At 51.5% G+C, this 15,542-nt stretch overlaps 1 protein-coding gene across 5 annotated transcripts in view; it reads left to right on the top strand.

The window, feature by feature from the left end:
* The window catches only part of TMEM44 (transmembrane protein 44), a 45,267-nt gene that overhangs the window by 5,539 nt on the left and 24,186 nt on the right, over positions 1-15,542 (top strand). For 4 of the 5 annotated variants that reach the window (XM_063704473.1, XM_063704474.1, XM_063704475.1 and 1 more), the window contains exons 3-7: positions 1,784-1,877; positions 4,035-4,201; positions 4,421-4,507; positions 10,505-10,675; positions 12,076-12,204. In XM_063704473.1, coding sequence (XP_063560543.1) covers positions 1,784-1,877; positions 4,035-4,201; positions 4,421-4,507; positions 10,505-10,675; positions 12,076-12,204 — 648 coding nt within the window. Of the gene's footprint in view, positions 1-1,188; positions 1,762-1,783; positions 1,878-4,034; positions 4,202-4,420; positions 4,508-10,504; positions 10,676-12,075; positions 12,205-15,542 lie in introns of those variants that run through there. The other variant, XR_010133033.1, reaches the window with a different exon arrangement.

The raw sequence follows: 15,542 nt of genomic DNA, 5'->3' as shown, positions 1-15,542 counted from the left end.
ACCTGAGGAGAATCTGCCTGCCTCGGCCTCCCAATGTGCTAGGATTACAGGCCTGAGCCACCACGCCTGACCTGTTTATTACTTCTTGTATGTGAACTCCCATTAGAGTGTCAGCTCTACAAGGGCAAGGATTTGTTCACTGCTGTATCCCCATCACTTCAAACAGCACCTGGCACCTAGTAGGTGCCCAACACATAGTCATTTAGAGCTTTGACCCAGCCCCAGCTTATGTAGGGTGGCTGAGTCCTTTCCCAGGTAGTGGTGTAGGCTTTGGGGCAAGTGAGAAGTAGTTTCAAGTTTCCCAAAAGCGTAGGCCCTCAAACAAACCTGTGTGGAAGGCTCCTATCCCAAAACACATATCCCCAGGAAAACCTGCCGTGCCCTCCTGCGGAGGCACCTCATGGGACTGTTCTTGGTCTTATGCCCATCCAGGTAGAAATGAAGGAAGGCAGCTCAGTGGGCAGAGCACAGATTCGGAGCATTCTAGACCCTGCTTCAAGCAGTGTTGTCTCAAAAGCAAATCACCTTTCATTTTGGGTGCCCATTCTCTTTAGCTAATAGAATACAATAGGGCCAGCTGGGCACAGTGGTTCATGCCTGCAATCCCAGCACTTTGGGAGGCTGAGGCGGGCAGATTGCCTGAGGTCAGGAGATCAAGACCAGCCTGGCCAACATGGAGAAAACTAGCTGGGCGTGGTGGCGCGTGCCTGTAGTCCCAGCTACTCAGTGGGCTGAGGCAGGAGAATCACTTGAACCTGGGAGGTGGAGGTTGCAGTAAGCTGAGATCGTGCCACTGCACTCCAGCCTGGGCAACAGCAAGACTTCGTTTCAAAAAAAAAAAAAAAATACAGTAGGTCCCAGCTCAAGTCCAATAATAATATTTATTAAAAACTACCCCGTCTCTACTAAAAATACAAAAAAAAATTAGCCGGGCGTGGTGGCGGGCGCCTGAAGTCCCAGCTACTCGGGAGGCTGAGGCAGGAGAATGGCGTGAACCCGGGAGGCAGAGCTTGCAGTGAGCCGAGATCACGCCACTGCACTCCAGCCTGGGCAACAGAGTGAGACTCCGTCTCAAAAAAAAAAAAAAAAAAACTTAACTACATACTTGGCACTACAGACCGTTTTGTGTTGACTCCTGGAATCCCAGCATCCTATGACATGAGTGTCCTCGTTATTCCTGTTCTACAGATGTAGAGACTGAAGCATAGAGAGGTTAAGGGTCACCCATCTAGTAAGTAGCAGTGCCAAGATTCCGCGATTCAAACTCCACAATGCAACTTCTTCACCGCTAACTCTACTATCAGAGGAGCTGGTGCCTTTGGAGGTAGTTTGCTTTCCCATAGACACTGGTCTAAACACTGCCCATGTACCGTCTCAGGTAACCTTCCTGACAGTCTTTGAGGGAGGCACTGTTAGTTTGCTCGTTTTACAGATGGAGAAACTGAGGGCCAGAGAAGCTCGGTGGGCCAAGGGTACACAGCAGAGACTGCCCCATGCAGTGGGAAGCGTGTGGAATAGAGCTGGAGGGCTGGGCTCTTATCCCAACCCTGCTGGTGGGCATCTGCATACCGTGGGTTCAGTCATGTAAACACCTCATCTCCTCATCAGCCAAGTGGACATGATAATGGACTTTTCCGGGGTTGGCGGGAGGTGTCCCTGGAGGAGTACATGAGAAAGCACCGCATCAGTGTAACCCACGCGGTACAGGGTCCCGGATGACAAACTCTGTGGGGGCTGAGGAAAGATGCTTGAATGCCAAGACTCTCTTCCCGTTTGCTCCCAGGTTTTCACTGGTGCCTACCTAGCAGCTATTGACTTAGTGAACTTTATGTTCATTCTCTTCCCAGTCTGTGGATCCAAATTCAAGTCTAATTCAGGTGAGTGTGTGGCTGTCTTTTCCTGTCTTTATTCACCCATTCATTCATCAGCACACCGAATGCCTACTCCTTGTCACTCCCTGAGTGGGCCCCAGCCAGGCAAAAACAAAGGAGAAGGGCTGGGTGCGGTGGCTCATGCCTGTAATCCCAGCACTGTGGGAGACCAAGGTGGGCGGATCACGAGGTCAGGAGATCAAGACCATCCTGGCCAACATGGTGAAACCCCTGTCTCTACTAAAAATACAAAAATTAGCCGGGTGTGGTGGCGGGCGCCTGTAGTTCCAGCTTCTTGGGAAGCTGAGGCAGGAGAATTGCTTGAACCCGGGAGGCAGAGGTTGCAGTGAGCCGAGATTGCGCCGTTGCACTCCAGCCTGTGCGACAGAGCGAGACTCCGTCTCAAAAACAAACAAAAAACAAAAACAACACCCCCCCCCCCCAAAAAAAGGAGAGGGTCTCCTTAGGGCTGCCAGCTTGGAGGTGTGTGCACACTGTGGGCAGCCAGAGGGAGGGAAGGGCTGCCGGTGTCAAGGAAGCATGGGGCACTAGAGCTGGGGCCACAGGCAGGGCACTCCAGGCACACAGAGCAGCATGGGCAAAGGCTAGGAGGAGGTGTGGAGCAGGGCATGGGCATGAGCAGTGATAGCTTAGCGTGCAAGTTCGGGGTGGTCAAGCGAAGCTTCACAGCTACTGGAAGTGGATGCCAGGAATGGGCACGGGGCACCACAGGCACAGCAGGGGTTGGAAATGACTGGGCCAGGATGAGTGGCCCCGAGTATCTGCGGCTGCGGCTTCTTGAGAAGGGTCAGCCGTGTGCTTGGGCCCTTGTTCAAAAAGAGGGGATGAGGGGGCCGGGCGTGGTGGCCCACACCTGTAATCCCAGCACTTTAGGAGGCCGAGGCAAGCAGATCATTTTGAGATCAGGAGTTCAAGACCAGCCTGGCCAACATGGTGAAACCCTGTCTCTACTAAAAAAATACAAAAATTAGCTGGATGTGGTGGCATGCACCATAATCCCAGCTACTCGGGAGGCTGGGGCAGGAGAATTGCTTAAACCCGGGAACTGGAGGTTGCAGATCACACAACTGCACTCCAACGTGGGCAACAAGAGCAAAACTCCGTCTCAAAAAAAAAAAGGGATGAACCAAGTGGTGCAGTGGCTCATGCCTGTAATCCCAGCACTTTGGGAGGCTGAGTTGGGAAGATTGCTTGAGGCCAAAAGTTTGAGGCCAGCCTGGGCAACATAGCAAGACCCTATCTCTACAAACATTTTAAAAAGTAGCTGGGCATGATGGTGCATGCCTGTGGTCCCAGCTGTTTGGGAGACTGAGGTGGGAGGATCACTTGAGCCCAGGAGGTGGAGGCTGCAGTGAGCTGTGATTGCACCACTGCACTCCAGCCTGGGTGACAGAGCGAGACCCTGTCTCAAAAATAAATAAATGAATCAGAGGGGGTGCTGCAGCAGTGTGTAGTGAAGCATGCCCTCAGTGGCTCAATGCTGCCCAGAAGAGAAATGCTCTTCTTAGAGTTTCTCAGGAGAGAGCTGGGCAGTGGCTTACACCCGGAATCCCACCCACTCATGAGGCCAGATCGCTTGAGCCCAGGAGTTCAAGTCCAGTCTGGGCAACCTAATGAGACCTCATCTCAAAAAGAAAAAATAAACAGAATTGCTCAGAGGAGTGCCTATCTTACAGTTCAGGGACAAAGACACTGCTCATTGCTTGTCCTGCACACAGTTCCCGCTGGTGCCGTCGCTGATTCATTGGTCGATGCTTGTACCACACTTGTACCAGTTCTGCTCTGCGGAGATTGTAGAAACCACCAGAGGATGGTGCCTTATCCTTAGGCGCTCTAGTCCAGAAGAGGCACTGCTGTCTGCATGCAGATGCATAGAGAGAAGATAATGTCATCTCTGCCTGAGGAAGGAGAGCAGCACGTTATGGGGGCGGGGTGTGCAGTCAGTGGTGGAGAGGAAAGACTCCTTGAAGAGGTGGCACAACTACAGGGCCCTGAAGGGTGGGGAGGAGCTGGCCTGCAGAATAACGTGGGAACCCGCTTCAGCATCATGTTGGGAGCTGACACCAGTTCTTCCCACGCAGCTATCTGATCTGACAAGGTCTGGCTTCCAGGAGCCATGTGGGATTTTGGTGTCTGTTGCAGATCGGGAAGCCCGAGAGAGGAAGAGGAGGCGGCAGCTCAGGGCCAGTGTGTTTGCCCTGGCCCTGCCGCTGAGCCTGGGCCCGTGCTGGGCTCTCTGGGTTGCTGTCCCGAAGGCTTCAGCCACCATCCGGGGGCCGCAGCGGAGGCTGCTGGCGAGCCTGCTGCAGGTGAGGCTGGGCCACCATGGGGAGGACTCAGGGTACTGCATGTCCTGCCAAATGCCCAGGGTGGGATGAGGCGGGGGCTGGGGGAGTGGGGTTAAGCCTTCCTTTGTTGGAAGAAACCCTCTAAAAGCAGAAAAGGACTCCTGAGCTTTGGCTGTTTCTTGGGGCACACGGGCAGTCTCTGCAGAGTACTGATGGTGGATCACCTGTTCGTTCTTGCAGGAAAATACTGAGATCCTCGGCTACCTGCTGGGTAGCGTTGCCGCCTTTGGCTCCTGGGCTTCTCGGATCCCCCCTCTCTCCAGAATTGTGAGGCCGGGGGTGGGGCTGGGACTGTGGGTCACATGGCAGGTCTCAGGGCATCTGGGAGCATCCTGAGAGGGTCATGGGGTGGAGGTGTGGCGTCACCATGGGTGCATGGACATGGCCTCAGCTTTTCCTGAAGAGCGTTAGTGTGTATGACAGCAAGGAGGGGGTGTGTGTGGAGAGTGGGCAGCCAACCCAGGGCGTCCTGAGGACGGCGGGAGCCTTTCCGGGAAAGCCCGTGTGTTCTTCCCCATTTCCTATCGCAAATGAAAAGCAGGCTCTGAGGAAAAAGCCCCTGAGGCTAAACCCATGAGAGAAAGAGATTTGAGAGACTCCAGGCAGCCAGGTGTGAGGTTCTGTGTAGATCAAGAGTGTCTCAGGCCGGGCGCGGGGGCTCACGCCTGGAATCCCAGCACTTTGGGAGACCGAGGTGGGTGGATCACTTGAGATCAGGAGTTCGAGACCAGCCTGAACAACACGGTGAAACTGTGTCTCTACTAAAATACAAAAATTAGCCAGGCATGGTGGTGCATGCTTGTAATCCCAGCTACTCTGGAGGCTGAGGCGGAGAATCGCTTGAACCCGGGAGGCAGAGGTTGCAGTGAGCTGAGATTGCGCCATTGCACTCCAGCCTGGGCAACAAGAGGGAAACTCCGTCTAAAAAAAAAAAAAAAAAGAGTGTCTTATTGGCAGGCATCCACGTTGAGGGAGGCCCTGTGTCGGCCAGTGCTGTGGGGGGTAAGATGTGAGCAGGGGCGAGCGCTTGCCCTCCGGGAGCTCACAGTCTCATGGAAGACACGGGAATGTGAAGCAGCATCTCCTCACGCTTCAAGAAAGATAGAAACAAATGTTTGGGGTTTCAGAAGAGAGAGAGAGAAGGCTCCTACGCTCTTCAAATGAGCAAGGGTGAAAACTGTTTACACTGCCAGACCGTGGGGTGGTGGGGAAGCATCATGTTACCTCAGAAGGGAACATGAATTTTGAGGACACAGGCTAGGGAAAGGCCATCGGCAGAGGAGAGCACACAGGAAAAGCCCCCATGCGCGAAAGCGCCTGAGAAACAGCAAGACACTGTGGACGTGTGACCGCTGCTCTGCCAGGTTTCCTCTGCAGACGACTCTGAGACAACTGTTCCTGTCTCACTGACGGAACAGTGGGCAAACCCAACTCCATGGCAAGTCATAGGCCCATTTAGTCTGAAAAGAATTAGCTGGGTGTGGTGGCTCATGCTTGTAATCCCAGCACTTTGGGAGGCCGAGGCAGGTGGATCACCTGAGGTCAGGGGTTCAAGGCCATCCTGGCCAACATGCTGAAACCCCGTCTCTACCAAAAATACAAAAACTAGCCAGGCGTGGTGGTGGGTGCCTGTAATCCCAGCTACTCTGGAGGCTGAGGCAGGGAGGATCACTTGAATCCAGGAGGTGGGGGTTGCAGTGAGCCGAGATCGTGCCGCCGCACTCCATCCTAGGTGACTGAGCACTACTCCATCTAAAAAAAAAAAAAAAATTACTTGCCCAAGAGCATCTTGGTTGAATAGCAGCTCCAGGGGAACAGGATTCAGGGCTGGAGGGTTGTTCGCGGTTGTTGATGAAGTCAGTGAAGCTCCATTCTGTGCTGTGACTGCCAGAAGCCTCGCAGGGCCTGGGCCTCATCAGCAGGTGTCCTGTCTTTAGATTAATGGAGGGGAGAGTGGTGAGCACTGGGCTCAGCTCAGCAGCCCACCGGGGTGGCTCTCCAGGGTGGTGTCAGAGCTGGGAGACCACATTGCATGAATGCCTTTGAAGAAGCTGGCACCGTGCCCTGACTGCCGGTAGTAGCTCCCTAGGGCTGTCGTAACAAAGTGCCACTAACTTGCAACAACAGAAGTTTATTGTCTCGGTGCCAGAGGTCAGAAGTCTGAGATCAAGGTGCCGGCAGGGCCGTGCTCCCTCTGCAGGCGCCAGGGAAGGATCTGTTCCAGGCCTCGCTCCTCTCCCAGGTTCGGGTAGCCCCTTGGCTTGTGGTAACCCTGGGTTTCACGTGGCCTTCCCTCTGTACCTTTCTGTGTCCGACTTGCTCCTTTTTATAAGGATATTGGAATAGGACTCATCCTAATGACCTCATCTTGACTTGATCATCCACAAAGACCCTATTTCCAAATAAGGCTGCATTCACAGACGCTGGGGGTTGGGACTTCAACATCTTTTTTTTTTTTTTTGAGACAGAGTGTCGCTCTGTTGTCCAGACTGGAGTGCATGGCGCAATCTCGGCTGACTGCAACCTCTGCCTCCCGGATTCCAGTGATTCTGTGCCTCAGCCTCCCAAGTAGCTGGGATTACAGGCAAACGCCACCACGCCGGGCTAATTTTTGTATTTTTAGTAGAGACGAGATTTCACCATGTTGGCCAGGATGGTCTCGAACTACTGACCTCAAGTGATCTGCTCGCCTTGGCCTCCCAGAGTGCTAGGATCACAGGTTTGAGCCACCACACCCAGCCTAGGGACTTCAACATCTTTTGGGGGCACACATTGCAACTCAGAACACCACCCCACCTAAAACAGCCGCCAGGCCAGCCCCGCCACTGTGTCCCCTCACTCTGCTTTATTTTCTTCAGATCATTTGTAACAACCTGAAATGTGCCCCTTTATTTTCCCGGTTGCTGCCCGGTCCTGAGGTGGAATGTTAGCACCTTGCGGGCAGTGGCCTTGTCTGTGTCATTTCCCACTGCATTGCAGGCACCTGGGACCTGATCATGGTAGGAGTCAGCAAACACTTAGAGAGCAATTTAATCTGGCCTGGAAAAAAGGAAGCTGATGAGTGCAGGCATCAGAAGGGCTGTGTGGGGGCAGAAAGAGCAGCCTTGTTCTCTTAAGTCTCAGAGAACAGAACCAAGACAGGGAAGAGGTTAGGGGTGGGCCCTTCCTGGTATTTTTTTTTTTTTTTTTTTTTTGAGACGGAGTTTCACTTGTCAGCCAGGCTGGAGTGCAATGGCGTGATCCCGGCTCACTGCAAACTCCGCCTCCTGGGTTCAAGTGATTCTTCTGCCTCAGCCTCCCGAGTAGCTGGGACTACAGGCATGCACCACCATGCCCAGCTAATTTTTGTATTTTTAGTAGAGACGGGGTTTCTCCATGTTGGCCAGGCTGGTCTCGAACTCCTGACATTCGGTGATCCACCCGCCTCGGCCTTCCAAAGTGCTGGGATTACAGGTGTGAGCCGCTGTGCCCAGCCCCTTCCTGTTGAGTAAAAGGAAGAACTTCAGGGTAAGACACTGCACAGTGCCCAGCATCTGGAGAGTTGCCAGCATTACCCCTGCCTTAGGAGGTAGTCGTCTCCCCATCACTACAAGGTATTGAAGCCTGAGGGCCCCTGGGCAGGACAATAGAGTGAGATTGCCCTGGGGACTCAGGAAAGGAAACAGGCCGTATTTCTAGGGAAGGAGCTGCTGCTGCCTCTCAGTGACTCTGGTTCCAGGAGGAAGAGCTCAGAGCTAGGGTTCCCTTCATAGGGAGAAACCCAGCAGGGTTTGGGGTGTTCTGGGAAGCCAGGCCAGCATGGCTTCAGACCCTGGCTTTCCCAGAAGCTGCTCCTAATTTGGCCACAGTGAGGGCTGCTGAGGAGAAGATGGCTGGGTGGCTTTGGTGGGAAAGTTCTCGTTGCTCCAGGAGTGAGTCCTTGAATGGGACGGGGTACGAAACACCCACTGATGAGTGAAGCGTTGTGCTGACACCAGGAGTCCTGGCAGCTGCAGAGACCATCCGAGGCCTGTCCTACCTCCAGCCCCTTACGTGGATGTGCCAGGCAACCCAGGCTGGGGCGTGCCGCCGGCCTCCGTCCTGTCTGTAGGCAAGGCCTGCCTAGGTTGGAGAGGGACTGCCATGTCTCATCCAGTCACAATCCAGTTCCGTTCTTCAAGCTGTGATTAAGCACCTACTGTTTGTCTGGCACTGCAGATAAATAGAGCTCTCTATTTTTTTCAGGGTCGGCCCCAGGACTGACCCTGAGAAGGGACTGATTTGGAGGACAGTGGGCGCTGTCAGTGGGTTAGCACGTGAGCGAGGACAGAGGGCTTCCCCGTGCGGTTCATCCTGAGCAGCAGCAAGAGCAAGGCCAAGAGGCAGGAGGCCCAGGCCCAGCCCCACTCTGGCCGTCAGTGTCCTCTGTAACATGGTGGTTGGTGGTTAGGTCGGGGGGCCCCAAGCACCTCTAGCCATAGCAGTGCTGCTTCCTGTGTGAGATAGGAAGGGCCGATGGGAAAGGGCGTCGTCTCCACCCTCAGCCTCTGGGCCCAGTGGGCCAGGGCTCACCCTCCCAGCCGGCTGCTCCATGGAGAAGCGTGGGACTGTGCTGTCTCTCGGTTAAGCAGTCTTCAGGGCGCAGGCCAGACACAGGGAGGCCTGGAGACAAAACTGGAGGGGACGCAGAGGGAAATGTGACACTCTTAAGGATTCTTTTTGAGAATTAAACTTAAAATGGGGCAAAATTGGCCAAAACATGCTTTTTCTCCTGAATTTTTCCCATTCCCTAGCCAAGGCCTATATATCTGTAAGTATGGTCATCAAATGAACATATTTAATGAGTCATCTAATGAGTTTATATGTGTATTATGTATATAAACTAAATTTTATATGTATTACATATAAACTGAATTATATATATATAAACTAAATTTTATATGTATTACATATAAACTGAATTATATATATATAAACTAAATTATATATAAACTTAACTATATATAATTTAATTTATATAAAACTAAATTATATAAATATAATTTGTAAATAAATGAACTCATCTAATTATAATTTAGTTTATATATAACTCATCTAATGAGTTTAATATATAAACTATTCACAATTTTTATTCATATATATTTAAATATATAAGTATGTAATCAGAAATATATGGTGTTTGTGTATATACATATTCATATATATAGCAACTTTCTGTATATAAAGGCTGCTTACATATAAATATAAATAGTGCATATTTCCTTTTATTGAACCAATAGTTTTATTACGTATTCTCCAGAAATGTCCTCTTGGCTTCAAAATTTCCAGAATATCATCTCTCATTTTTCGGATCTTCCCCATGTGACCTGGGTCAGAATCGGGGTCCCAGGGAGAGAAGGGCCAGGCCTCAGCTCTTCTGATTCGGTCTCTGTGTTGGGCTGTTCTTGCGTTGCTCTATAGGAATGCCTCAGGCCGGGTCACTCATAAAGAAACGAGGTGTAATTGGCTCACGGTTTGGCAGGCTCCCAAGCATGACGCCAGCATCTGCTGGGCTTCTGGGGAGGCCTCAGGGAACTTTTACTCATGGCGGAAGGCAAAGCGTGAGCAGGCAGAGAGAGAGAGAGAGAGTGCAAGAGGGTGGAAGGGAAGGTGCCACACACACATTTTTGAACAGCCAGATCTCAGGAGAACTCACTCACTATCGCGAGGACAGCGCCCAGGGGATGGTGCCAGACCATTCATGAGAAATCCACCCCATGATCCAACCACCTCCCACCAGGCCCCACCTCCGACACTGGGGATTACGACTCAACATGAGATCTGGGGGGACAAATGTCCAAACCATCCCAGTCTCCCTCACGTTCTCCCAGCGGACATTGGCGAGCCGCTGCCCAGCGTCAGGTGCTGGGCACTGAGATGGTGAGGACCCCTGCCCAGCCCTCAGGAGCCCTCTGACTGTGTAAAGAGCTGAGTCATGATCAATCAAAGGTACCCCGCTGGAGGGATGTGTTAGGGCCCAGAAAAGGGAGTTGCTTGCTCGCCTTAGGGTGGAGTTGGTAAGGGGAGGTTTCCCAGAGTTAAGTTGAAGCCAGGTTCTGAGGGATGAGTAGGAGTTTGACAGGCAGAAGAAGCAACTCGAGCAAAAGCTGGAAGTCTAACAGAAGCATTGCCCTGGGGAACTGGCTGCAGGCAGAGGGCTTGCCCCGCAACCTGCTGTGCCACTGAGGGCCCTGGGTCTTGTGATCTGCTGCTTCTCCCGCCCAGCCCCTCCTTCTCTCTGCCCAGTGCCGGGGGAAGACATTTCCCTCCATCCACCTGTGGACCCGGCTCCTCTCGGCCCTGGCTGGCCTCCTCTATGCCTCGGCCATTGTGGCCCACGACCGGCAGCCTGAGTACCTGCTGCGGGCCACACCCTGGTTCCTGACCTCCCTCGGCCGTGCGGCGCTGGACCTCGCTGTATCCACCCCAGGCCCGGGGAGCTCCCTGCTTGCAGCCAGAGGAGGCCTGTGTCTCGTCCTCTCACTGCCCCTGCCCTACCCTTCTTTTCTCTTGCTAGATGGAACTCTCCCAGCAGTCAGGGAGTGGTTTGAAGCTTGGGGCAGGCAAACACAAATACAATTATTTGTAGTTTTATGTTTCCTTTTTTGTTTGTTTGTTTTGAGATGGAGTCTCGCTGTGTTGCCCAGGCTGGAGTGCAGTGGCGTGATCTTGGCTCACTGCAACCTTCACCTCCCAATTTCAAGCAATTCTCCTGCCTCAGCCTCCCGAGTAGCTGGGACTATAGGTGCATGCCAACACGTCTGGCTAATTTTTGTTATTTTTAGTGGAGACTAAAAATGTTTGTATTTTTAGATGCTGACTGTGGTTAATGGCTGTGGCGTGTTGGTGGTGGGGTGTGTGTGAAGGCAAGGCAGGGCCACGCCGTCTGCAGGCGCTAAGAGGGGAATCTTCGCTTGCCTCTTCCAGCTGCCAGTGGAGCTGCAGGAGCTGCTAGTGGCTCCTGGTGTCCCTTGACGCATGGCAGTGTCGTTTTCATTTCTGCCTCGCCCTTCACGTGGCCTTCTTCCCTTTGTGTATCTTCGTGTGTCTCCTTTTCTTATAGGGACCCCAGCTGTTGGAGTTAGGGCCCAATCCAATCCACTATGACTTCATTGTCTAATTGTATCAGCAAGGACCCTACTTCCGAATAAGGTCACAGTCTGGGCCAGGCACAGTGGCTCACGCCTGTAATCCCAGCACTTTGGGAGGCCAAGATGGGAGGATCACCTGAGATCAGGAGTTTGAGACCAGCCTGGCCAACATGGCGAAACCCGGTCTCTACTAAAAATACGAAAATTACCCGAGCATGATGGCAGGTGCCCGTAATCCCAGCTACTTGGGAGGCTGAGGCGAGAGAATCGCTTGAACCGGGGAGGCAGGGGTTGCAGTGAGCTAAGATCATACCACCACACTCCAGCCTGGGTGACAGAGCGAGACTCTGTCTCAAAAAAAAAAAGGGGGTCACATTCAGAGGTGGATCTGAATTTTGAGGGACACTATTCAACCCACTGCATGTATTGTCACTGTAAGCCAGGCCTGTCAAGAAAGACGTTTTCCAAAATGCTTTAGTTTTGCAAATATTTACCATGTCCTTGTTAGGGACACGGTCACATTGGATGCTGGGCCCTCGTGAGGTCAGGAACATCCACCCTAGCCCTGTCTTCAGATGAGCTCCTCTCTGTCCCAGGCAGGATAATACGGGGGAGGGAGGAGAGTAGGTGAGCGCGGAGGGGGGTGGCAGCATGGTGTGGAGGGGTGAAGGGCCATGCTAGGCAGCTGGAATATTCTGCTTCCTACCTTAACTTACACCATCTCAGATTATTTTCCTTTCGTGTGTGATGAAGAGCAAGATGAGACAGGCCTTAGGATTTGCCAAGGAAGCCAGAGAGAGCCCTGACACCCAAGCCCTTTTGACCTGTGCAGAGAAAGAGGAAGAAAACCAGGAGGTGAGGAACGAGGACAAGGTCTCTCTGGCTGGAAAACTCTGGTCCCAGCAACAGTATCTTGAGAAACAGCAGGATACTGCAGACGGACGTGTGAAAGCTGCCTGCCGAGTGTTCTCTGCAGGCGACTCAAGACAGCTGTCCTGTCTCGCTGAGGGAATAGTGGCCAAACCTAACACATGACATGTAACGGGCCCTTCCTGTTTACTGGCATGGAGTGGACGGGGCATTGAGCCTCCATAAGGGCCAGGGCTTGGGAATTCCAGAAGTCCCTCCCTGCTTGCCCAGTTGGTCACTTTATTTTTATTTTTTTTTAATCTATTGATTGATTGAGATGGAGTCTTGCTCTATTGCCCAGGCTGGAGTGCAGTAGCACAATCTCAGCTCACTGCAACCTCCGCCTCCCTGATTCAAGTAATTCTCCTGCCTCAGCCACCCAAGTAGCTGGGATTACAGGCACATGTCACCACGCCCGGCTAATTTTTTGTATTTTTAGTAGAGACAGATGGTGTTTCACCATGTTGGCCAGGCTGGTCTCGAACTCCTGACCTCAGGTGATCTGCCCACCTTGGCCTCCCAAAGTGCTGGGATTACAGGCATGAGCTGTGGTGCGTAGCCCAGTTGGTCACTTTAAAAAGCTACTGTTTATGTTCAAAGCCAAGGGAAGCCTGAATGCCATAGGATCCTCCGGTTTCCCAATTATACAAATGTTTTGAAGTTTTTTGGTCACTTAATGGCTTCTATTTTTAGCAATGTAGATGGAATAGTCAAATGCCCACTTGAAGCTTTTGAATAATTTACTTACTGGTAGTTAAGTTCACATGCTGCATACCTTAATATATTCATTTTTAAATAATGTGATTTTTTGGCCGGGTGCAGTGGCTCATGCCTGTAATTCCAGCACTTTGGGTGGCCAAGGCAGGCGGGTTGCTTGAGCTCAGGAGCTCAAGACTAGCCTGGGCAACAGGGTGAAACCCCGTCTCTACCAAAAATACAAAAAAAAATTGGCCGGGTATGGTGGTGTGTGCCTGTAGTCCCAGCTACTTAGGAGGCTGAGGCAGGAGGATCTCTTGATCCTGGAGGCAGAGGTTGCAGTGAGCCAAGATGGCACCACCGCACTACAACCTGAGCTACAGAGTGAGACCCCATCTCAAAAACATAAGTAAATTATGTGATTTTCACTCATATTTCTTCAAAAACTGTATTCCCACTTTCACATGCATCTTTAATATCCACATCATTACCACCACCTAACACAGTGCTGCAGAGCCTGTCATCATGCCCAGCTACGTGATCCAGCCTTTGGGAATCAGCTTGTGATGCTGCCTCTGGAAAGTCCTCTCAAGCCACAAGGACCCATTTGCTGTTTGTGGTCACTGCAATGTAACTACTTACTCTATTCCTTCTGGGTTTTTTTTTGGTTTTTTGTTTTGTTTTGTTTTATTTTGTTTTTTTGAGACGGAGTTTTGCTCTTGTTGCCGAGGCTGGAGTGCCGTGGCACGATCTTGGCTCACCACAACCTCCGCCTCCCGGGTTCAAGCGATTCTCCTGCCTCAGCCTCCCAAGTAGCTGGGATTACAGGCATGCACCACCATGCCCGGCTAATTTTGTATTTTTAGTAGAGACGGGGTTTCTCCATGTTGGTCAGGCTGGTCTCAAACTCCCAACCTCAGATGATCCGCCCACCTCGGCCTCCCAAAGTGCTGGGATTACAGGCGTGAGCCACCGGGCCTGGCCTATTCTGTTTTTTTATGCTAGAAATCTGATCTTTAAGTGTTGTTTAGGAGGTCATGTGCAGTGGCTCACGCCTGTAATCCCAACACTTTGGGAGGCTGACGTGGGTGCATCACGAGGTCAGGAGTTCAAGACCAGCCTGACCAACGTGGTGAAACTCCTGTCCCTACTAAAAATACAAAAATTAGCTGGGTGTGGTGGCACGCACCTGTAATTCCAGCTACTCAGGAGGCTGAGGCAGGAGAATCGCTTGAACCTGGGAGGCGGAGGTTGCAGTAAGCCGAAATCGCGCCGTTGCACTCCAGCCTAGGCAACAAGAGCAAAACTCCGTCTTGAAAAAAAACTTTTTTTTAAAAGTGTTCATTAAGCCAGGCACTGTGGCTCATGCCTGTAATGCCAGCACTTTGGGAGGCCAAGATGGGCAGATTGCCTGAGCTCAGGAGTTCGAGACCAGCCTGGGCAATGTGGTGAAACTCCGTCTCTACTAAAAATACAAAAATCAGCTGGGCGTGGTGGCGGGCGCCTGTAATCCCAGCTACTCAGGAGGCTGAGACATGAGAATCACTTGAACCCAGGAGGCGGAGGTTGCAGTGAGCCGGGATCGTGCCACTGTACTCCAGCCTGGGCAATAAAGTGAAAATCTGTCTCAAGAAAATAAATATATAAATAAAAAATAAGTGTTGTTTACAGTAATATCAAACCTTTACAATTATGTCATGCCACCAGCTAAAGTTAATGCGTCTCCTTTTATTGATTTAAACAGATGACCTCTACAAGTAGCCAGAACTTACTCTAATTGAGGCCATTTGTCTTCATCAAAAGTTTTTGGTTCCAAATAATTGAGAAAGTAACTCAAAGAAAGCTTGTAAGGACTTGAATATAGGCTGGGCGCAGGGTTCAGGCCTGTAATCCCAGCACTTTGGGAGGCCGAGGCGGGCGGATCACGAGGTCAGGAGATCGAGACCACGGTGAAACCCCGTCTCTACTAAAAATACAAAAAATTAGCTGGGCGCAGTGGCGGGTACCTGTAGTTCCAGCTACTCGGGAGGCTGAGGCAGGAGAATGGTGTGAACCCAGAAGGCGGAGCTTGCAGTGAGTCGAGATCCCACCACTGCACTGCAGCCTGGGCGACAGAGCGAGACTCCGTCTCAAAAAAAAGGACTTGAATATAAAATGGCTCCCTCTTTTCTAAGATTTCAATGTTTTTTTTTTTTTTTTTTTGGAAAAAGTTCTCATCTATTACCTGGGCTCTTCACTACCTTAGACTCCTCTCACAGAGAGTGGGTGTGAGGCTGTGAGTAACTTCTTCCGTGGCCAGGATGGAGGAAGTGATGGGGAGTGCATTTGGACCGACAAAAACAAAAACTGCCCCTCCGAATGTTCTCCAAATGGCTTAACAATGTGATCCGACTGAGTCCGTGAAATAGAAGATCGTGGTGTATGTGACGCAGAGGAAAGCATTTTTTATATAGGTGCCCAGACCAAAGAGCCACGTTCCCATGAGGCCCTAGTGGGAAGCTATTTTCATTTCTTTCTAGCAACTGTTAGGAAATTATATTCCAAAAGGGGGCCAAAATATTAACAGAGCCCTGTGTGTCTTGGAATTC

This window comes from Gorilla gorilla, chromosome 2 (assembly GCF_029281585.2).
Source record: "Gorilla gorilla gorilla isolate KB3781 chromosome 2, NHGRI_mGorGor1-v2.1_pri, whole genome shotgun sequence".
Classification (NCBI taxonomy): domain Eukaryota; kingdom Metazoa; phylum Chordata; class Mammalia; order Primates; family Hominidae; genus Gorilla; species Gorilla gorilla.
This window is presented reverse-complemented; position numbering and strand designations above follow the sequence as displayed.